Source organism: Acomys minous (assembly GCF_964271855.1).
Source record: "Acomys minous genome assembly, chromosome: 18".
In the NCBI taxonomy this organism is placed as follows: domain Eukaryota; kingdom Metazoa; phylum Chordata; class Mammalia; order Rodentia; family Muridae; genus Acomys; species Acomys minous.
In genome coordinates, this window is record NC_140501.1 from 5,370,082 (window position 1) to 5,394,503 (window position 24,422).

Sequence of the window (24,422 nt, forward strand, 5' to 3'; positions counted from 1 at the left end):
TGGACAATTATTTCTATACCTGACCTTTAAATTATACTTATATAACTTTTATAATACTTATCTCAAGTCTGAAATATAGTTGCCAGCCTGATTGACAGCAGAACACTTATACCCCTCCACACCTCACAGACACACACACACAGCTTCCTATAGAAGTAGGTAAGTAGTTTCATGGAGACAAAAGAGCTGACATATGGCTGACTACTTCTCATTTGGTGTCCTGGGATTTTCCCAATACAAAGAAATAATCATAGCGACCCTATAAAAAGCAGCAGCCCTTAGCTCGGGAACAATAACCAACCATCAAACTAACATGTTAGTCCTAAGGCAATCACCTACAGAGACGAGCAGCCAGCCATAGCCAGGGATGGGTGTCATGGTCCTACAACATTGTTGGAAACCCTCATGCCGCCTCAGTGGAGCAAATTCACGAGGTCCAGAGGCTAGCATTTAGCAAATACTGTTCTGAATGAACAATCAAGCTTTTTCACGTTTCATCTTCATAACTCAGCTCTCTTCCCTCCCATCTTATGTCACACCAACTTTTCCTGACTTTTGCTCCCATTTTATAATGTAAAATGGATGAGGTTATTGTTCTAAATCCTACGCTTTGAGCTATTTAAAGATAATATACAATGTTAATGAATTGCCGAATGCATCCTTCAACAAGCTGACCCTTAAATTTGATGTTAGAGTCTAGCACTTACCAACAAATTTCATTTTCAAAAGCTATGCAGGATATCTATACCCTAATATAATACATTTATTTGTATCATTTTTCTGTGAGCTAGGAACATATAGACTGAAAACAACACTTACTTTTGCTCCATAAAGAGAGGATCAAAGAATTCGGTTGTGATTTTGTTTGCATACAGGGAACAGCCTGTCATGGAACAGAGACCTGAAAAACACCAGTGGGCAAGTGCTGCGGTCAGGGTTGTGTCACTCACACCAAGAAACACCTTGTTTGGTAGGAAGTTACTAGTTACCTGACAATATGAACACAATCCCAGCTAAGCAGGCAATTTTAGCTTTGGCTTTTTCTGAGCCTCCAACTTTGGTACACTTCATTCCAAAGAGTGCAAAAATGGAACCGAAAAAGCCCAGGCTGACCGCAGCAATCATGAGTCCTCTACATGCCTGGATGTAACCTGTAATCAGAGCAGGTCGCTTATGTTAACGCAAATTGCACATCTCTCCAGAAAGAAGCCTCCCTTTTTGTCGTCACTTGGGATGGGTTGTTATACTGTCTTGGTGGGGGGAGAAAAACAAAACTGTAACACAATGGGTAATACATGCAAGCAAATCTACCTGAAAAGCCCATTCTGTGCCACACCCTTTAAGGTCCACCTTATGCATAGCCTCCAGCTAGATCTTTATGTTATTCCTGTATTATCTGAGGCAGAAACTCAGGCATGCAAAGGTTCTGTGATTTGCTGTGGGTGAGCTAGCAAATGGTAGAAAGGATCCCAGCCTGGAAAGCATCGTTGAGTCCGTGCTGCACTTCCTCTCACTCCAACTCCTTAGTGCATCTGCCTTCTAATAGACACCACAGAGAGCCTGGCACTTCAAAATGAGACCGCTTACACCTGAGCAGCAAGACTCCCCAAAGGGTCAAATCTCCTGGGTAGCAATGGCAGTTTATAAGTGAGACTAGCCAGCATGTGCTACTGGCCCAGGGTGGTCTATGAACTATTTTAGCGACACTGCGCTGTGGTTGGGGTGCATGGAACAAAGCTGGGCTTTGGGAAACATTGCCTAATAGGTGAGAAGCACAATTAAGTCAACTGTAAACGAGTGCCCTGGGTTAGTCCCTCAGCTCGTTCCCACTGAACCCTTCATGTCCTCAGTCACGTACTTTATTTGCATAGCTGGGGTGATGATAAACCTTAGCAGGGCTTTGGGCCAGGCACCAACCCATGCTAAATGAACAGAATTCAAAGTGATAGAGCATTCCCATGCAGGCCACCTCATTTCAGTCAGAAACAAGATCGTCTTTCAGTCTGATGCAGTGAGAGGGGAACGCACCAGGTGTAGGCAAATACAGTGAGCAAACACACACACACACATCATGTTTACTTTGGGAATTAAGTTTCTAATAAAAACAAAAGAGCAAAAGCCCCCTTAAGTGTCAACATAAGCAGTAGCCACCTACCATTATTTAATACTCAAGCAAATCCACTGATAACTAATACTGCTAACTGATAGTTACACTTTGTGGGGTAAATGTCAGTAATCCCCTGCCCCACGCTTCTCTGGAAAAGAATAGATCCATGCTGAAAAGCAAAAGGGAGCTATTCTTTCTCCTTCATGTCACACACCCTCAAGCCCTATAAACACAGCCAGCCATGGCAATGCCTTCCAATTTTATAGTGTGATATTAATTTTGCCAAGGCAGAGGCTATCGAAAACAGCAAAAGGACCTGATTTGGGACAATAGAGGGTTCTTTTGTTAAGAACAATGGTGCTGCAAGGCTGAATGTGTGTGAATGCATGTGTGTCTGTGTGAGTGTGTCTATGTGTATCTATGTGTCTGAGTGAGTGTGTCTGTGTGTGTGTATCTGTGTGAATGTGTCTATGTGTGTGTGTCTGTATGAGTATATTTATGTGTATGAATGTGTCTGTGTGTATGTGTCTGTGCATGTCTTTGTGTGTGTGAGTGTGTCTATGTATATATATCTGTGTCTATATGTGTGTCTATGTCTGTGTGTGTGTGTATGTGAGTGTGTGTGTGTGTATATGTGAGTGTGTGTGTGTGTGTGTGTGTGTGTGTGTGTGTCTGAGTCTCTGCTGCTGCAGTACAATAGTGGAACTGAGGCAGAGAGAAGGCCTCTCCTCACGACCTTACAAAGTCAAAGTGTCTGCAAGGATAATCAAAAGCGGCTCCCTGTTCACCACAAAAACTACAGGCAGCAAATAGGTTGCATTTAGCTTACTCTAACTGCCAACATTAACTAACAAAAGTAGAAGGATAGATTCACATGCATGCGGCTCATACAAACACACACAAACATACACAAGCACACACAAATACACATATACACACAGACAAATGCAGCAGTATCCTTGATCGGTGTGCGACATGTTTTGTTTTAAAACTCCTACAAAACCACAAATATTACTGAACTCTATATAGACACCAGTTTTGTTCTAAATACATGATAAAAAAAATTACAGATTAAGTACAGAAAAAATTAACAGCAATTGTAAAGCTGGGCTTGGGAACACAGGCCTGTAATCCCAGGACTCTGATGATGATGTAGGAGGGTAGAGTCAACGCTAGCCTAAGCTCCACAGTGAGATGCTGTTTCAAAACAAAGAAAAAAGAAAAAAGGTAATCATTAAGTAAAATAGAATAATTAACAGCTTATTTGAATAAAATGTATTCAGAACCTATAGTTTATTTAATTTTGGAATTTTTCATTTACTATTTTGGGCTGTAGTTGACTGTAGGCTACTGAAACCCGGGGAGGAGAATCATGGGAAAAGGGAGACTTTTGTGTGTAACATATATTTGGGGAAAGACAGAAACACACATCGCTTTACTATGCACCGTAATCAGCTACCTTACAGCCTCTATCACTGGCAGATAGACGGTCTGGAATTTACCAAGGTCTAGGTCCTACAGTTTGGTCATTTAGAACAGGGAATGCTTTTCCCTGCTAATAAACACTGGCTAGCGTGCCAGTCCAGCCCAGTCAGCCCGCAAGGCAGGGAAAATAACAGTAGTATTCACCCTTCAGAATAAAACATTTTTTTTCCTGAATCCCTCATTCTAAAGTCTCTCCTCTCTGGCCTTCCCTGGCCTAGGGAGAAGGAAGGAGGACCAAGCAGGTTCTCACCCTACCCAGCTCTGGCTCTCCTTCACTGCTCCCCATCCTACCCAGCTCTGGCTCTCTTTCACTGCTCCCCAGAACCACCGTGAACAGGGCAGTGCGCTCCACTCTGGCTTCAGTACACTGCCGAGGACAATTTGCTAACTTTTTGCATGCAGGAAGGACAATGGCTGTCCTAGTTTTCCTGTCATGGGGAACCAAGACAAGGCCTAAACTCCCCTGGCAGCCATGAGGGATGGCTTGTGGTGATAATTAGCCTGAGGTTTGCTAACTGGGGCCTACTGGTCCCTAAAACATGAGACTCTCAGGCTGTTAGTGAGTTTCAGCAGACTCTCGGGAGTTTATCTTTTGCAAGGCAGACCTCTACACCCCAGCTTTTAACAGCTCCTGAGGGCAGACTTAGGAGTTGCACCGTCCAGAGAAGTGGCAGCTAACGCCTAGTCAAGGAGGCCATTAGTTCTGACAGGTCTAATTTACTGACACCGTTAATAGCTAATTAACACATTAAAGTGCTGAGGCATGAACATACTCACTCAGAAGTTCTCAAGGTATAATTTATAGTTAGTCCCCCTGCAAGAAATGGCAAACACCCCCATTAGCAAAAATGGATGGCACACGGTAAAAACAGCCTGGCCAAGGAGATGTTCAAGGGTGCTTTGAAAGGATTATGGGCTAGCAGTAAAGAGCAGCCACCAGTTCCTTCAGCTGTGAACTTTTCAAACAGTAACTTGGACCAAATGAGTTCTGCTGCAGGAAGCCTTCAAGGTAACCCCGGGAAAGTTAAATGTCCTCTTAATGATGTGTCCTTCACCTTTCAGTTGCAAATCAGCTGCTGTGTTTAACTGCAAAGAAAGCAAGCTTTTGTTATACTAGTAGCTTGGTGTATTTGTGCAGAGAATAGTGGATGAGGGAAGGAGAGAGGCCGAGCGTCAGCCCGCACACTCCCGGTTATACACAGTGTGTCCTGCATTACCCAGTGGTCCCTCGGCATCTTCATTTCTCATCCGGAAAACAGGGATAATCACAGGTGAACAGTAGATGGGCAAGAAACTGCTGAAGAATCCCGTCTACAGCACCAAGGGGAACCCTGGGGACCACAGCAATTCCTCCTGAGGATGGTAACTCAGAGCACTGGTTTCCAGTAGGACACTCTGGTTCCCGGGACACAAGAGAGCTTTGGAGCCTATCTCTAGTTTGGAGCCTATCCTGGCTCAAGCAGGGGAGACATAGGATGGTTCTGGTCTGTGAGCTTTCTCCTTCCACTTCTAATATCGGGCCCAGCACCCAGTACCTGCCCTAGAAGTCCACGGTAGAGAGAAGGTAGAGTTAGGAGAGAGGGTGCTGCTCTGGAAAGTTCCACTCACAGTGGGGGAGGGGAGACCAACTCCCTTTATGGGAAAAGTAGCTGTGGCTGAGCTCTGGTCTCTTGTAGTTGAAAATGTGCTGGTACACCACAGAGAGTGAAGTCACCAAGGGACAGACTGATAATTGTAATTACATCATTATTGTCAAAGTTCAGTATGTTAAAAAAGCGACATCACATAGACAAACGGTGGGCTCAGAGAGCCTAAGGAATCGAGGATTCACATACAAAAAACCAGAAGAAACAACACAACTATCATCACTGGGCATGAGACATATAAATGACATATAAATGAGAAAAATAGACATAAATAGAAAAAAAGGAGAAACGGTCAATAAATAAGTTTAAATTGTCAGACTCAGGGAGAGTATGGAAAATGCAGATTAAAATAACATTTTAAGTAAGACCACGGCTATAATGTGCAATTCTGGATCGGAAGAGAGGTGAGAAAGTGGCAAAGCAGCTTCCCGTGGCTGCATGAACTGCACATTCAAAGGCCTGTTCTTCCGGTCTGGCCATAGAACAGTGTACAGAAGTGTACATGCACACAAACAGGTGAATGTGAAGAATTCCAGGGGAAAGTCGGAAAGAGTCCAGTGTCCACTGGGGGTAGACAGCTTGAGTGAACACTCTATCCAGAGCTGTGCAGCAGCCAAAAAGATTTTCCTGTCTGTACCCACTTCAAAGATGGTGTTAATTTAAAAACAGTATGGACCATGTCATTTTGCACGTATGCATACATGAAAGGCACTTCTCTCTCTCTCTCTCTCTCTCTCTCTCTCTCTCTCTCTCTATCTCTATCTCTATCTCTATCTCTATCTCTATCTCTCTGCCTTGAGAATGAGGACTGTGCCCGTGTCCTCCTCAGTACCCAGCCTGCCCGGACCACAGAACACGCCCCCCCTCACAGCAAACACAGAAAGGGAAGCCCCACTGTTCTGTACTCAGAACCTGAAGGAGCATTTCCTTTCTCTCACTTCCTCTCTCTCTCTCTCTCTCTCTCTCTCTCTCTCTCTCTCTATCTCTATCTCTCTCTCTCTCTCTCTCCCCTCTTCCTTGCCCCCCAGCTGGGCTGATCCAGCAGGCTATCTCAGGCCACAACAGAGTTACAAGCGGATTAGTCCTAGAACACACTGTGAATCCTGTGTTCCTGAGCGTAGACCACAGAAACAGGAGCTCGCCTGTTGCCTCCTGAATGCGTGCTCTGCTGAGCACAGGAAACTCACCAGCAACGCGTGCAGTAAACCGTGTTCCAGATACTTCTTTTACACAACAGAGCCCGGCCCCGGAGCCACCCTTCTACGAGCTTCCACCACCGAATTGAGCAACAGTTTGCTTTTTGTGACAAGCACTGTCTTAAGGGAATCAAGTCTTCTATTTACCCAGCTATGCAAATAAAAAAAAATGCAAGAGGAATAATAAAGAAAAGGAAAACACCTCAAATCTAGAAGTAAGGCAAGCTGCTCTTCCTAATTTTCTTCCAGAATCCATGTAGTTGCTTGTAAAATCCTGGAGGAGCCTAGAACTTGAGCGAGCATTGTGCTGGTTGTGTACCGACTGTATTCTGGAAACTAAACGGCCAGTTTTCTATGTCAATATCTATCTGCAAAACAACCAAGCAAGGAAGACCCAGAATCTTCACACATAACTCGGGAGTGCGCTATTATGTTCTGTTGATTCTTGCTGGCCAACATTCCCTGCCCTCTGCAGCCACTTTACCCCTGCATGGGCAAGGGCTACCTACTTTCCTAAAAACTAAAAGAGAGTTTTAAGCTCAAGCCGTCAAGTTTGTAGGAGAGATTTTAAGGAGAACAACAAAAAAACTTCAATATGGTTCTTTCCCGTCCCCCCACCCCCCGCCGCGCCCCAGCCTGGCTTTTCAAATACTCAATGAACCTACTAAGGAGCTCTCAGGGCGAGCATTCTTAGATCTCAATTGTGCCATTTTAATGAGAATCAGATTTTGGTGGTGGGGTGGCAAACCTCTGCACCCTGCCGTTTCCGGACAGAATAGCCTTGACGCTTCCCAAACACCTGAATTGCTCCTACTCTTGTCCCAGGTTCGGGTGTCTCACGGAAACAGCCATCTGTAGACAGCGAACACCGTAGACCCTCCCGGAGCAGAGCGAGGCCCGGCCTCCCTCCCCGGGGTTCCCACGGCGGGTCCCTAAGAGGACGCTCCCGCCAGGAAAGCCAGCGAGGTTCAGGGATGGGGATGGGGGCCCCGAAGGGATGCAGACCATCCAGCGCCAGCATGGAGGGGAATTCCTTGCAGTTGGCGACACCGGTGGAATCTGTAACGCAGATCTTCCACAGATTGGCAAAATAGGTGGCGGTGGTGATGACAGTGCCATCGATGGTGGACACCTTCCAGTAGTCGGTGGGCAGTGTGGAGGACACTAGCACCCAGCCCGAGATGGAGACTACGAAAGCGATGATTTCCAAGGCCGTGCTAGCCATGCCGCTGGCTGCAGCAGCGCTCCTGCTTGCTCCCACTCGGCTCGGCGACCCCCGTGAGCCCTGCCCCAAGGCTCCGCCCCCGGTCACCGCCTCCGTCCCGCCCACTGGGCACTTGAGGGCGCTAGAGGACCCGCGCTCCCACCACTGCCGGTCCCGGCGCCCCGGGGGAGCGGGGCGATCTGTGGGTCGACCGCCTGGGCTTCCCCCTAGCAGCTGGCCCGCCGTCCACAGTCGCCAAAGCCTTAGGCCAGCGGGCTCCTGGGCCCGAGGTTCCCAAATCTCCTACAGACAAGCCGCGGAAAACGGCCCTTTTATTGGGACAACCAGATGTGGACAGCCTGCTGCGCCTCCCACCGAGCGGTCCCAGACCCAGCCCTACCCGCGGCAAATAGCTTGGCTCACTGAGTGCCTTGTAAAAGCAGGGCAGAAACAGCTTTCCTGTGCCCTGAAAGGACACGGTATGGTAACGCAGACTCGCTTTGCTGACCGCTAAAGGCCAGTGTGCCACCCTTGTCTGAGCGACTCTGTTTGGCTAGTTAAGGAGGGAGTACTGGGACTGAAACTGGCCTTGCCTTTAAAATTCTGCAGTTCTTTTTTGCCTAGTTGTATGCGGAAAGTAATAATCAAGTGTAGCTCAGGCCTAACTTCAAGATAGCAGATGGCTACCTCGCAAGCTCCAGAAAATCCAGTGAGGGTCTTTGCTAACTATGAGCTACGGGCGCTCAGTTTGAGGTCTGGTCTGTGACATGAGGGGTCTGAAGCAAGGGAGGGCCAGCTATATATCTTGTTCAACTCTCTCTCTCTCTCTCTCTCTCTCTCTCTCTCTCTCTCTCTCTCTCTCTCTCTCTCTCTCTCTCTGTGTGTGTGTGTGTGTGTGTGTGTGTGTGTGTGTGTGTGTACACAGGTGTGTGTATGCCTGTGAGTGTGGAGGCCGAGACCCTAAGGCTTTCAGTTTGGGCCAGCAGCTGACCAGGGAGCCACTTTTTCTGCCCACCTCTGGAGCTCTGCACCACCATCTGCTGGGGATCGGAACTCAGCAACTTACCCTTGGACAACAGTATATTTACAGATTATGCCATCTCCCCAGGCCTCAACAACGTTTGTTTTCATCTTGTTTGCTTGTGTGTGTGTGAGTGTGTGTGTGTTTGTGCATGTATGTGAGTATGTTCATGTTTGTGAATGTGTGAGCATGCATGTGCATATATGTGTGAGTTTGTGAGCATTGTGTGAGTGTGCATTGTGTGAATGTGTACACAGGTGTCTGCATTGAGTGAATACATGAGCTTATGTGTGAGTGTGTGTGTGTGTGCTTGAATCTGTGTGCATGAGTGTATGTGCATATGTGTGTGATTGAGTGCACATGTGTGGTGCATGTGTGTGTGCACGTGTGTCTGTAGGCCAGAGATAAACACTATTTTTCACTTTTATGGCTGTCCATCTTGTTTTTTGAGACCAGGCCCATCACCAAAGCAGAAGCTCACCATTTTGACAAACCGGCTGGCCAGTGAGCTCTCAGCCAGGACTTTTCTCTACCGCCCAACCCTAGTGCGAGATTTTCAGATGCTCGCCCCTGTGCTCAGCTTTTACAGAGGTGCTGGGGATGTGAACTGTGAACTCAGGCCTTTCTGCTCCGACTGAGCCTTCTCTCCAACCCACTCCAGCTTAAAAAAAAAAAAAAGAGCTTCCACCTTTCCCGCCTAATTGAAGAATAAACTCATTCATTTATTTTTTTTTCTCGATGCCTCAAGACAAACACAAAGATCAAGGTGTCCTTCCAGCTCCTGAGGTCACAAATCCGGGCATAAATGAAAGGACAAAGACAGTGGCTTCATTACGGGCGTCTTATTGTCCACTTAAAGTTCTTGCCGTGCTTGGTGTGTGACCTTTCAGGATCCAGTTCTTGCCAAAAGTAACCGAAGGCCTAAAACACATAAATCAGTCAGCTTCAGAGGAGCAAGTTCCCAGCCCAGCTCCACAGTCTCCACACAGGCCTACTGTGGCCTTGTTTTAGTTTTTGTTTTTTAACCAAGTCAAGCACAGTGAGATCTGACGTGACGAGGTGGCCATGGAGAAGACACAGAGCTGAACACTGAATTACTAAAACTTAGGTTTGGAATGGACCACAGGAGACGTGGTCCACTCGTCCTCCCGGTCTTTTAGAGAACAGAGAAACCCTGTCTCGAAAAACCAAAAAAAAAAAAAAAAAAAAAAAAGGAAGAAAGAAAACTTTAAAATAGAACTATTCTATTATTGTAGAGATCGCAACATGGTTTCAACTTAAAACAAGTGGGAAGTGCAACAAACAATGCGTAACTATGGCCTGGATGGCAGCGCTGTGAGCTCCTTAGCCAGGGTCATCAGGCCTCTAGGCTTGACTGACGTTTCTTCCTCTCTCTCTTTCTCTATCTCTCTCTCTCGTTAGGACATCATTCTACTCTCTTTAATGTTTGATAAATATAGTATTTACTGAAATAAATTTGAAAATTCAATACCATCCTGAATGATTTTTAAAGACTAATAACAATCTTTATCTTCATTTAATGTTTCTTTCGCCTTTATGCTTTACCCTTTCTATGAGACTGCACAGTGTTACACTCCCTAGACTGCATTACATATGTACTATAAAAAGTTACATTCTTGAACCCACAAGAATGGAAAAAATACTCTCTTTAATGTCTAAGGACCAGTGTGTAATATATAAGCATTCACAGTTTGGATGTCAGGAGGATGCTAAGGGTATTACAGAGTACTGTGCAATCCAACATTAAAAAAAAAAAAGTACAGATAAGGAAAAGGGATCACATAGAGGATATTTAAAAAGAAAAATAAATGTCTTGTTTTGCTTTAAGATTATGTAGTCCCAAATAACCTTTGCAGTTAATCTGCAAAGTGGTTTACGGAGTGCTTTCAACTGATAAACACTTCCGTATTTTCAATAGCATTCAGCTCACTGACACTTTTAGTTAACTATTCATAACACACTATTCTTAAATGTAAAAGGTTGCTTTATCAAGAAAACAGCCTTTTCTAACGTACTTAGTGCAACATCTTAATTATAATCTGTTCTTTGCAGAGCATCCTTTTCTGTGACCAGGAACACTAACTGATGGAGAAATTACAAATTCAGCTTGAAGATACTTTATACCCTGAAACACCCATCCTTCCCATTGGTGGGGCCTTAACATTAAAAGTTATTTGTGTGGTGTTATTGTGATCATTAAGGAAAACTAGAGGATTTCCCCCCCCCCCCCACTCCCATCCCTACCCCCAACCCCCGTTGTTCAGTAGGAGTGAAACCAGTTTGGGCAACTGGATGGGAGATTTGCAGAAATTCTTACCTTGAGACTCAATTCACCTGCCAAAGAACATAGGTGTGCCTTTCAACACGGCTCAGGGATTTTCTAAGCGTCAAATTTGATTTCTGTAGTCATTAGCTCCTTCCTAGATCCCAGTGAGGTAGCCAGCTGTTACTAGGCTGAGATGAAGTGTAAGTCCCAAATAAAACAGCATTATCTAAACAACCACTTAGCCACCAGGTGTTGTTACAAACACCTGTTTAAAAAGGCAGTAACGTCATAACTGTTATTAAAATAGTGTGTCTGTGCTCTTCTCCCTAATGTTAGTCACTCTTGGAGTTCTGTGTAAGTTCTACGATGCTTGAAATCTACTGAGTATAAAAACTTAGCGTGACAAGAAAACTTAGGGAGTGAACACTTACATCTATGCATCGCTGTACACACATGTGCGTGTGCACATCACTGGACATCCAGGTGTACACACATTTACACACATACATCTGCACTCATTTTTTACTTTGTTGCAAATGTTCAGATGGTTATTGTTTCCACCTCTGAGGCTGGACACACACATCAGAACAGTTGCCCGGGCCTGTTGCAGTTGATGCCTTTATCTTGAGATTTGCTTTTCAGGCATTTGCTGGAAACACTGCTTCCCAGTTACAGGACAGCCCGGGCACATTTGGACTCAGCATCTTGCAGCTAAGTACCCTTCCAGCTTGAGTGCATCTCACTGTGGGGTACTGGAAGCCCAGTTTGCAAGTGGACAGGATGCTTTCTGTCGGTCAGTGAGCATCTGGACCATGCCCTTCCCCCCCACCCCCCATGTAAACTCAACCCACACACCCAGGATGGGCCTGCAAACAGGGTTTATTTTTCTGAATATGTCATTTTATTTTCCTGACTTGCAAATTCTTTCTCTGTGACACAATGGAGTGATCTAGGATCACCCCAGGACAGATTCCAACCCGAAAAGCCTCCCAGGCTTCGATCCGATTATCCGTGGACAAAACCGACAAGGACTCTAAGCTTCCATTGGCCTCGGCATCACTTTGCTTTCTAGCTCCACCCATATATTTAACGGAAGCTGTGTCTATAGATGGAGCATGTATGAGAGAATCTTAAAACAAATAAACAAGTGTGTACTAATCTTATGTTTTTGTTTCTTAAAATTAGAAACGATAAAGTAAAGTAGTTCAGTCTACTTATAAAGTAGGTGATGTGGTAAATGCAGCAAACTGTGGACTTAAGGGGGAATTCTCGCTCCTGCTTTATCCTGCTCAGTGTCATTTCTTTAACTCTTTAACGGTAATGAAAAAGGACTTCTTTCAAAGGTCTGTAAAGAGTAAACACAGTGTATGCAAAGGTCTGGGACGCGGTGATAGAAAGAAAGGACGCACATCGGTGGCCATATCACGCTGACCGCGCTGGAACTCATCTGGACACGCCTTGGCCTTTACTCAGAGGTCTTCTCTCTGCAAGCGTGCGATTATGTTTTCTACACAAACGCTGTCGCTCAGAGCTGGGGATGAGACTCTGTGGGCAGAGCGTTTGCCTGGCACGCAGGAAGCCCTGGAGTCAGTCCAATCCGCAGCTTCACGAAAAAACCTGGCACTGTAACCAAGGCAGCCACCAGACCCGGTCTCAAAACTCAGAAAAAGAAAATAGTATTGATAAGATGTAGACTGACTATAAGTAAATGCGGATGAATGAATTATTTTTGCAAATTTTAAACTAGAAATGCAAAAAGTGGTGGACTGCCAACAAAGAGGTCGGTGCCAAGAGCCAGAGAAGAGACAGGGAAGTAAGTGGGCGGGGCCAAGGGAGGGGCCAAAAGAAGTAAGGAGAAGAGAGGAAGAAAATTCAAAACCGGGTGGCAAATCACGTGAGTGGGAGTTGATAGGAAGAAGGGAGAATCTTTTCATGGCTTTGGGTGTTCGTATTATAATTAACTCTTTGAGTGTGTGTGTGTGTGACAGAGACAGAGACAGAGACAGAGACAGAGACAGAGACAGAGACAGAGACAGAGACAGAGACAGAGACAGAGACAGAGACAGAGACAGAGACAGAGACAGAGACAGAGACAGAGACAGAGACAGAGACAGAGACAGAGACAGAGACAGAGAGAGGCAAGCCCAGGCACGGATGCAGAGAGCTTGCCTGACTCACAGCCAGCTCAGTTCTGCGTCCCGCCAAGACAGCTCTCTGCAGAAACTCATTCTACACCTACTAAGTGTAAGAGCAAACACACAGAACCTGAATTAAATCAACTCCAGATAACTCAACTTCGGTTTATTTTCCAAGAAAATTGGTTTCCTAAGTACAAGTATTTGAACAGGTGCCCAGTGTCCTTACTTAATTTCAGCACGTTGAGTAGATTTTGCAACAGGTGAAATGAAGTTCACTAGTGTGCTTCATCGTGAGTGATGCTTTTCCAACTATGTCGTAGCTCAGAGCGGGAACATTTTTGTGAGGGCACACACATACATGTGCACACACATACACTCACACACACTCAACACACTCACATGCTCACACTCTCACAGTCACGCATACACACACATTCACACTCTCACACACAGCCACACTCACACACTCTCACACACACATGTTTTCAGCTACTCTGTGGCATCTGTGTCTCCATGCTTTGAGCTCTGGCCCCTCTCTGCTAACAGAGCTGACTGGAAGCAAGATGCTCAGCCAGTGAGAGCCTCCCTCCCGCCTGCTGCCCTGGAGGCTCTGTTGAGAGCTCTAAGCTCTCATCCTCGTGTTGCTGTGTGTTACTTTCTGGTGATTTGTTTGTTGCTTTAATTTTACTTCCAGACAGAGTTTCTCTGTGTGCCCCTGGGTGTCCTGGAACTTGCTCCACAGACCAGGCAGGTCAGCCTGGAACTCAAAGATCCTCCTGCCTCTGCCTCCCACCAGGCATGCGTGGATGTAATTTTGACTGCTCTCAGCTGACCAGGATGCATTAAAGTCAAAGAGGAAAGGTCATGTTTAGATGTTATATGCCAGTTTCCTGCCCACTTGCTTTTGCTTGCATCTGGTCCATCATGTCCTTTCAGGCAACTGCAGCTGCCCTGAGTGTGCTACAGGGGCTCCACAGAAGCAGTTGGTGGGGACAAGGCTCTCAGAGACTGCTGAGCTGCACTGGGACTTGGGAGGGCAGAGGAGGGCAATGGCATGAAATGCTGTGTAGTCTAAAGAGGCTGGGGTTCCTCTCTGTGAGCACAGCATTCAACCAACCCTGAAGTCCATTTCCCATTTGCCCTGACTTCTGAAATAGCATTAGTCATCCATTGAACCAATCCAGCATGCGTTTACTGTGTGCGTACAGCTCCGGCACCCTTCTACACCAGGGGTGGGCAAACCAGACAAACTCCTGCCCAGATGCAGCTCGCATTCCACTGGGGAAACAGGGAACAGGAAAAGGCCAAACAAATACCACTCAATTAGCTTGTGTATGCCAAAGAGAGAAAGAGCTAATGAGGACAGAGCTATGAAGTGTAGAAAAAAAGAGCGGTGGCTCTAAAATCTCGAGTAGCCACGGAAGCCATTCCTGATGATGTAAGTGTCATTTATTCTCCTGGCTCAATTGTTGTCTTCAGGGCTGACTGCCTCCTTCTGCTAACCTAGGCCTAGTTCTGGAAGCTTCTAGCCTCCATACAATTTAACCTAGGCCTAGAATGTTTTCAGCCTCTGAGACTTAATGCTTAATAAGTTCAGCTGTTCTGGCTCAAACTCTTCTCCCAGCTCACTTATTTAATCTGGCTTCTCTCTAGGTCTGGATTGCTCAAACTATCTCAGCAATCTGCTCTACTCTTCTGGCTTCTTCTCATTTTCTGGATCATTCTATCTTCACCAGAGTTCTCTCTCTCTCTGCAACCCATCTCTCTATTACTGTCCTGGTAAAAACTGCCTCCTCTCTCTGTAAAACTGCCTCTTAAGTAGCTTCCCTTTCTTCTCTCTTCTAGAGAGAGTTGGACGTATCCTATTCTGTCAAATGAGGAGGGCGCCTCATTTGAGAAAATGCCTCCATAAGATCCAGCTGTGGGCAAGCCTGTAGGGCATTTCTTAATTGGTTCCTGATGTGGCAGGGCCCAGGCCAGGCCATTGTGAATGGTGCCATCTTGCCCTGCTGGTCCTGAGTTCTATAAGAAAGCAGGCTGAGCAAGCCACGAGGTGCAAGCCAGTAAGCAGCACCCCTCCATGGCCTCCGCATCAGCTCCTGCCTCTAGGTTCCTGCCCTGATTGAGTTCCTGTCCTGACTGCCTTCAGTGATGAACAGTGATGTGGAAGCCTAAGCCAAATACACCCTTTCCTCCCCGAGCTGCTCTGGTCATGGTGTTTCATCGCAGCAATGGGGACCCTGACTATGGCAGCACCTAAGGCAAAAATGGGAGGCAAAGTCCGGACTCCTGGGACACTCCTGAGCCAGCTAGCCCAGCACACACAGCAGTGAAAGAGACTGTTTCAAACAAGGTAGGCAGAAAGGGCGGACATCAGAGGTCCCTAAGAGAATGCGCGCCCCCTCAGTGCAGAGTCAGAGCTGACGCTGTGAGTGACTTTGAACAGTAACTCGGAAAAGGAAATACAATGGACTGTATGTCGATAACTTGTTAGCGAAGAGATGTCCCTGGCTTGGTGGGTCCAAGCAATGGCTGTTTCTGTGAGTGCTGAGAAAATTTAAAGAATAATGTTAGCATCACTTTTTTTTTTACTTGTGATTATTATGAGTGCCACACCTCTAGGACAGGAGGAATTAGTGTTCCTAACAAGAAATATGCCTGATGCCAGCGACTTCCCTACACAACTTGCCGTCTGTGTAATCCTCTGGTGTTCACAATGGCTTTTTTGCACCACTAAGAAAGATCATATTGTAATTCTTTTGGCACAGGCAATACAGCAGCCCGTGAAGTCTGGTTAACAGCCTGGACACTGCTGTTTGCCCTCCAGTTTCTAGAGCTCCCATCCTGCACAGGGAAAAAGCAGAACAGAGCTCTGCAGCTTCAGTTCAAATGAGACTCGGAAGAGCAAAAAATTAAAATATGGACACTGGAGAAATGGGTGTATCATAGCACTCGGTAAATAAGTGCTGAGCTTGATTTTATTAGTAGAAAAGATAAATGACTTAAAATATTGAACGGGACATTAAGCGTAAACTCTCACAACACTCCTATAATTGTCTGCTCTTTATGCTTTGTAAATAATCTATGAATAAAGACTTTCAATCTACAGTCTTATGAATTTAATGTTTTATCATTTAGACTTTAATATACTTCTAACTCAAAAAGTGTAACTTTTCTTTTTCCTTTGAAAAAAATTTTGTTTTTTTGCTTTTTTGTTTTGTTTTTTTGTTTGTTTGTTTTTTGAGACAGCCCTGACTATCCTGGAACTCATTCTGTAGACCAGGCTGGCCTCGAACTCAGAGGTCCACCTGCTTCTGCCTCCCGAGTGCTGGGATTAATGGCATGTTCCACCACTGCCCAGATTTTGGGAAAAATTTTTTTTACTTGATTGATTGATTGGGGGGGGGCATACATTCCTTAGTACATAGTGTGGTGCTCAGGGGACAGCATGCTAATGCTTGCTCTACCTGCTCCTGAACAAGCATGTCCATGCCTGTGGCTGTCCACGCCTGTGGCTGTGGCCTTGGCCTCTAGATTCTTGTATTAGTTAATGAAGGCAGCGTGCATACATCCAGTACAATATTTAATTTCTAGTAAAACCAGGGTGAAGGTGAGTCATACTTTTGACTATGTTTTAAAGTCCCACTGATTTTTAAATTGTGTACATTCCAATAATAATAAGCCTTGTACACATGAAACAGTGGCATTTAATATACTGTCACACCAGTCACGTGCCCTGACTCTTGTGGTTGTAAAGGAACAAGCATGGTCCCGTGTTTAATATGAAAAATATAAGACACATGGGAGTATTCTTAAATAAATAAACTTCAGCATAGTGAGGGGAAATGGCACTGGACTGGCATTAGTTTGGTGTGTGTGTGTGTGTGTGTGTGTGTGTGTGTGTGTGTGTGTGTTATTATATATCCCATATATTATGTGTGGGGACCAAACAAAAGCCATCTTGCACCAAGCCTCTGTCTTGCCTCCAGAGTGAATTCTCCCTCTTCCCCCATGTTCCACAAGTTCTCGGAAAGCCCACAAAAGTACGCCTGGTAACATCTCCCTTACACCTAGGGGCCAACTCGTAAGGTTGAAGAACCCACAATGTTGCAATAGATAAAAATTGTAGGTAAGATTCCCCTTGTGGCTCGGTCCAAAACCCCCTACCCTAGTATACCCTATTAGTGTTAAGGCCAACTTCCCTATAACCCCCTTACCCAATCATGTCATGCCAAGGCTTGACAAGGCCTGCTTGTGACTTTTGCCTTTATTAACCCTGCATCCTGAGGAATCACAGGGCCGCCCACCTTCCTCTGGGGCAAAGGATGGCCCTGCTCCAGAGCTTGCTAAATAAAAGACCCCATGTAAATTGCATCCAGCTGGTCTCGTGACTTGGGCATAACATGTACACATTCATGTGGGTGTTATGGCAGATAGAGGTTCATCCCAGAAGTGGCTTCCTCAATGGCTCTCTGTCGGGTCTGTCACTGAAACTGCACCGCATTAACTGGTCTGGGGTGGTTTGCCCTTCTGCTTTAGGGATCTGTGTGTCGCTATCTCTCAGCTCTGCGTTACATACATGGCACCTGGCATCTGAGCGGGGCGTAGGGACTTGAACTCTCAGCTTGTCCTCTCCGCTTCATATAGCTCAGGGAATGGCCCCACCCACAGTTAAGACGGGTCTCCTGCGCCAATTAACCTAACCAGGGCAATCACTCAGAGACGTTATCAGAAGCTAAACTTGACCTAGACAGTCCTTCCCAAGACTGGAGTTTAGTGGACCGGAAATCTAACCTCTCTCTTTCCCTGCCTGGGCCCATTTTCCTCTCCCTAAATGGGGGTGTGAGGAGAGGAAGAGTGGGCTGCAAGGCGTCTGGAGCTCCGGCACGCCTAAGTGTGGAGGCAGGAAATGAAAGACCGTGAGAGCAAAAGGCTGCCTTCTCCTCTTCAGTGCCAACGATGGGAAACCACAATCGACCGAACGGGGCAGGGTGGGAGAAATGTAAAGAGAAGTTGGTGCAGAGCCTCTCTCTGAGAGCATGCTGGGGCCTCAGCACACGTGACCAGATGCATTGGCTTCCTGGAGAACTCTCACAGAGTTTGCTCCCCATCTCCCCACGGGCTATCCCCCCATCCCCACCCCAGTTACGTCCTTTTGCTCATACCAGCCTTTTAAGAACTAAAGCAGGAACCTACAGTCTGTCACTCCAAAGTCCCGCCTCTCTCTACCCAAGAAGGAAAGGAAACAGTGAAGGGAGTTTGCTTTACTTTCCGCACACGGCCGGATTTTCTTTAGCTCTGCTCTAAGGTATCGGTGCCTGTTTATTTTCATGGCTGGAATTAAGCACTTTTTAGAAGGTCCCTCCGCAGGTTAATGACAGAGCTCAACTTAGCATGCACAGCTGCTGACTTCTCAGTTGTGGCCCTGGGCCACTGGGCCACGTGGCCAACGCACCTGGTGTTCCAAATCACACACTTGCCAACGGCAGGGAGCTTCCTAAGCCGGGTGCTGTGAAGGAGGTTTAGTTAAGCCTAGGACGTAAGAAAGAAGCAAACAAGCACCCAAGCCTTGAGACCTAAAAACTACTACCTAACTCTTCTAGCTGTGGGCAAACAAGCCCCCACATTCATATTCTAAAACGAATCATCCCCACTACATGAAACGGTGGTGTTAAGAGCATGGGTGAGGCGTGGTTATGTCGTCACAGGTAAGAAAAGCAACCACCTTTAAGAACGGCAACCCTCCCACTTCTCTTCTGACAGGGTCTCATATATGCCAAACTCACTGTTTAGCTAAAGATGATCTTAAACGTCAGATCCTCCTGTCTCCCCCTTTGAGTATCGAGACACTATGCCTGGTATTATTTTGTGCTAGCCTAGCTCTATTTTCAGCCTCTTATTTTTGCACTTAAATATGCATACGTATTTAGAGGCAGGGTCTTACTATGTAGTTCTGGCTGGCATGGTCCTCTTTAGGTAGCTCAGGCAGACCTCATGACAATCTTCCTCGGCCTCCTGGGTATGGGGACCGCAGTCCTGTGCCACCACACTCTACATCACTTCAGCATGTCACTTGTGTGACACATTTCAGAGGATGTGGTTTAAATGTGCCATGGCTCTAGTTGGCGTCACTGTTTCAGGAGACGACCATCCTCTTCATCCCCACCCAAACTGCATCCTTATCTCGCTGGTGTCGTTGCAGACCTGCGCCCTAAGAAGCATGTGTTCTGCACTCTCTCGGGAGGGAATTCTTTGTGGCCAAGTTGAGGGCAGCAACGCAAATCAGTCAACAGATAATGTCGCAGTAAAGCCTACACGCAGTTGCTTTCATTCCCCGGAGTGAGAAATCAATCAAAAAGGCTTTTTCCCCTGAGTAAGTGTCCACTGTCTCCACATGCCGCACGGGCATGCATGCTAGGTGGAGGAGCCTGAATTCAGAATGCACCCGAGTTACAGAAAGAAAGAATTGGTAAACAAAACAAAACAATGGAAACACAGGAACTTTGCATTTGGAGCTTCCATCCCGTGAGTGAGTTTTTTTTTTTCTTTTTGTTTTTTACTTTAGTTTGCAATTTTTGCCTTAATTCATACATGTTGTATGCAGGGTCTGGAGAGATGAATTTTCACTGGATCAGGGGCAGTTACAGTGCACTGCGGTCATGAAGCGAGGCTTCCCCTCTCTATGCCCTCCCATGTCCCCGATGTGCATTTGTGTCATGCCGTCCCCTGACAAAGTATACACAAGTCATGAAAAGACTCCAGTGCAGCTGAGATCGAACCCTGCATTGCCCCCCCTTTTGCCAGTCACAGGAATTCATAGCCCTGCGTTCTGGGTGAGACTCACTGAGATCCAAGCAATCTTAGTGATGGTGCCAACACACAAAGGACACACAAAGTGTGTGTGTGTGTGTGTGTGTGTGTGTGTGTGTGTGTGTGTGTTAGAGAGAGAGAGAGGGAGGGGAGAGAGAGAGAGAGAGAGAGAGAGAGAGAGAGAGAGAGAGAGCGCTCAATAGTCTTCCTCTGAAAAACCTGATTCAGTCTTATCTACTTTATACAACTCTGATTGCTTGAACTTGTCATGGACCATCTTTTAAGCTGTGCTAGAGTTGAAACAGTCTGAAAGTTAGGAGATTGTGCACAACTGTTCTGTTTTACTTTGTTTTTCTTTTTCCCATTTAGTGTTTTATTTTAAAGAGCTCTATCCTAGTTTGGCATGGTCACCTCACACAGAAACCCCTTAACTTCCTCCTGCTTCTCTACCTCAGCTCCTCTGTGAATCTGTCCTCAAGAAGCAACATGCCTTTAGTTCCCGCTCATGTACAGGAGATGACTTCACACATGAGCCACACACTGCACTGAGTGACAGCAGCTATAGAATCTAAACAGTCACGAGAAACAATACTTGTGAAATACTATTATTACTTTTTCATGAGAAATTTGCGCCCTCTTTTGGAGAAAAATAAAAAAAAACCCAAGACATTTAACTGTGGTCTTAAAAAAAAAACTTCAGTGACTTTAAAAAATCATGGTTTAGTTGCAAAGGGCGGAGAAAGGAGGAGAGAGAACAGATGTGCGTGTCATAAAGACAGGGTCCACAAGGCTGAACAGATGTGGGTGACGCTGTAAAGACAGGGTCCACAAGGCTGAACAGATGTGGGTGACGCTGTAAAGACAGGGTCCACAAGGCTGAACAGATTTGGGTGACGCTGTAAAGACAGGGTCCACAAGGCTGAACAGATGTGGATGTCATAAAGACAGGGTCCACAAGGCTGAACAGATGTGGGTGACGCTGTAAAGGCAGGGTCCACAAGGCTGAACAGATGTGGGTGACGCTGTAAAGACAGGGTCCACAAGGCTGAACAGATGTGGGTGACGCTGTAAAGACAGGGTCCACAAGGTTGCCAGGCAAAGAAGTGACCATAAAGCTAAAGGAGTAATCAAAGGTCCCAAATTACAGCTCTGTAGCTTTGACTAAGACGTGTTAGGGGATTGTATTTATTCAGTGTTATAAATTATAGTGTTTGCTGAGGCCAATGTTTCCTAGAAAACAATGGTTTAAAACAACACAACCAAACCTCCCGAATCTTCATTTCAAGGCTGACTTTTGTGATGATCTCTCTTCTTGGCATAAGGCAGATGGAGTGAACTGGTTTCTTTGGGGTGTAAGCAAACACACGAATGAATTTAGACTGCCCTAGGGAACAAGGCAAAGACAATTCTTTATTCTGCTTTTCCAAGCATGGTGGAATTATCCGTTAGCAGGATCTCCCACCAGCCTGCTCTCCACTCAGCCCACTACTGTCTCAATCCTGGTTGTTCGCTTCCTGTTGGAACACCACACAGGTGACAAGTGGCTTTGTGTTATCCATCAGTGGCCTTTTCCAGATCTTGATCTCAGGTGTCCTTGCTGTGCTTTTTGGCCCAGCTCCTTCCTTTTTTTTTTTTTTTTTTTTTTTTTTCCCTTCCTCTATGAAGTACTTCCGGCAGCTCCCATGGTCCTATTAATATTTTCTCTTATATATGTATATCTTGTAAGTTCAGAATGCCTTTAAAATTCTTGAACTTTTGATTTTATTTATTTTACTGTTTTTGGAGGTGGGGTTCTAGTAAGTCGGCCTGGCCTCAAACTTGCTATTTTATCCTAGAGTGATCTTGAACTCCTGAGCCTCCCACCTCTGAGTGCTAATCGTCATAGGTATGGGCCACTGACCAGCTCTACAAATGCTAACTTTAGCACTGACATGGATAGATGGGCAAGAGATGTAAAAGGAAACCAACGCTAGGGAGATTAAATAAAATCTATATGCTAACTACTACCCAGGAGGCACAGTACCCCCAATGACCCCTCTGGCTGACAAGGAATTGTGGGCTGGATAAACTTCTCTCAAGTAATAGCTCTACTGTGCTGCAGAGCCGTGGGGACAAAGCACCCTGTCTGTTCTTGTCCAGGGTGTATGTCCCTGTGGAACCGGGCTGATGGTGCAGGAGAAGGGAGGCTGGGGCGCAGAATCAATAGCGAGGGAGGGACCTGTGTAGACAGTAAGAGAAAAGACATGAGAGAGGTTAAGGCCGGGCTTAGCCTGAACCATGCTCCGTTTCGCTGTTTGTTTGCTTGTTTGTTTTTGTGGCTGTTCAATAAGAGCGTGGTCTCTTCAGATTAAGGCTGGAATGTCTTAGCTCCTACAGGCAAATCCTGTACAGTCTTTCCTTCTTCCTTCTTCCTTCCTTCCTTCCTTCTTTCTTTCTTTCTTTCTTTCTTTCTTTCCTTCTTCCTTCCTTCCTTCTTTCTTTCTCTCTTTTGTTTTGTTTTTTGAGACAGGGTTTCTCTGTGTTGTAGCTCTGGGCTGTCCCAGAACTCACTTTGTAGACCAGGATGGCATCAGACTTGGAGATCCACATGCCCTTGCCTCCTGAGTTCTGGAATTAAAGGCGTGCTCCACCATGCTTGGTCAGTGACTATTTCTTAACTCATACGACCTGAGGATTTTTCTTTCTACCTTTTTATGCTGCTATGATAATTAGAAGAAAAACAACAGCTTAATGTATCCTTCGAGGAAAACAGCAGATTAAAGATTTGTTGTTAAGCCCCACTAAAAAGTAATTCTATGTACTGCACAGGAGAGTGGTGCATTCAAAGAAACCAATTACTGCTCTTACACACACAGGGACACACAGACACAGACACAGACACACACACACACACACACACACACACACACAAACACACACACCATTTATGTTCTTTTTTTTTTTAATGTGTTACTTTTCTATTACTATGATAAAATACCACGACCAAGGCTACTTACAGACAAAAAGAGTTTATTTGGGCTTACGGTTCCTGAGAGAGGAGTCTATCACGGCAAGGAGGAGCAAACGGCTGAGAACTCACATCTTATACCACAAGCACAAAGCAGAGAGCAACTATCTAGTTGTTTCCTAGAAAAAAATCAAGAATCTGTGGCTTTAAGCTACCAGAGAATTTCTATTTTAGGAGTTCAACTCCATATTGCTAGTTAAACACACTGTAGCCCTTATTTGAAAATTAAGGGGGGCTTAAAATGCAAAATAACTGCATTACTGCTATTGTATCCCATGTTAAACTCTCTATATTTTGTTGTTTACGAAAGACGGGCAATTTCCTCTTATCAGCAACTAATACGGTTGAGTAGGCAAAGGCCTTTTCTAAGAACTTAGCGTGTGAACCAGGCTAAGTAACTTCCTTTATATTTCACTTGAGAGGATAGAAGACCAATCCTGCGGCCCTTCCTATTACAATAGGCCATTGTAAAACTCAGTGTGTGTTAGGGAAACCCTTCAGTGGATGAAATAATATTAAAAACACATGCAGGAGACAGCTGATATCCTCAAGGATTTCTTTTTAAAGTGTGGGTACCAGGTGCCACCTTCTTTGTAAAACCTCACTCTCCTTCGAGCAGTTTCTGAGTTCCTTTCTGAGTCCGAGGGCGATGTACTCTTGGCCCAAGCATACTCCAGGCAGATGGGAAGGAAGAAGCAGCTGTGAGTCCGTCTTGGCAGTTTCCCACCCAGCGGGTTTTCTCAGGTGGATTTGCCTGCTTGGCTCCCTGGTAACTCCCTGGTAACTCAACACCCCTTCCTTCCGATAGAGATCGCATGACTGCCTAAAACGTGCTCCGCGTCTTTGTCTCATGCCATTCATAAATATTGTGGTTTAAACAAAGACCTTTAACATCTCTCATGTCCCCAAATAAACAGCAGCTCTGGAAATGTCAAAGGGCATTCAGAGCACAGAAAGTGGGTTCTGTGAAACGGATGGATGGCATCCACTCCTTGTTCTGTGGCAGCTCCCGGCCGCTCCTCCCTCCCCCCCCAAGTCCCCCACCTTCCCCCCATCCCCTGCCCTCCACCCCCCCACCTCCCCCACTCCCGCCTCTGTCCCACAAACTGAGAAGAAACAACTACAGGTGCCTGGAGCTATGAACCTGACTATACGCTTCCTGGCTGATGTGGGTGAGCACTAAAAATTGTTATATGCAAGTTGCTGGGTGATCTAGCATTCAGGATTTATTCACTGCGAATGCCTTTGGGGTTAACGATGATCAACTATGTTTTAAATAATGAAAAGCGACCTTCCGGGATAATTAACAAGATTTTTCTACCCTAATCTTTTTTTTTTTCTGTCTTCTTCTGGGACAAGTACCCCCATTGTCACGCAGGCCAGCCTCAAACTTGTGGTCTCCTGCCTCGACCCCTTGAGTACGTGAGTCACCATCCCCAGCTCTTACGATCATTATTAAGATCAATACAAACCCGGGTCTTTAAAAACATCATGTATTTGCTCATCTGTGTACGCACACAG

General features: G+C 45.8%; 1 protein-coding gene across 2 annotated transcripts in view; it reads right to left on the minus strand.

Moving 5' to 3' along the window:
- The window catches only part of CLDN10 (claudin 10), an 80,104-nt gene that overhangs the window by 11,087 nt on the left and 44,595 nt on the right, over positions 1-24,422 (minus strand). Inside the window, exons 1-3 of one of the 2 annotated variants that reach the window (XM_084767140.1) lie at positions 7,440-7,930; positions 990-1,151; positions 820-901 (exon numbers count right to left, since the gene is read on the minus strand). In XM_084767140.1, coding sequence (XP_084623266.1) covers positions 820-901; positions 990-1,151; positions 7,440-7,659 — 464 coding nt within the window. In that variant the 5' untranslated portion in view covers positions 7,660-7,930. Of the gene's footprint in view, positions 1-819; positions 902-989; positions 1,152-7,439; positions 7,931-24,422 lie in introns of those variants that run through there. The other variant, XM_084767141.1, reaches the window with a different exon arrangement.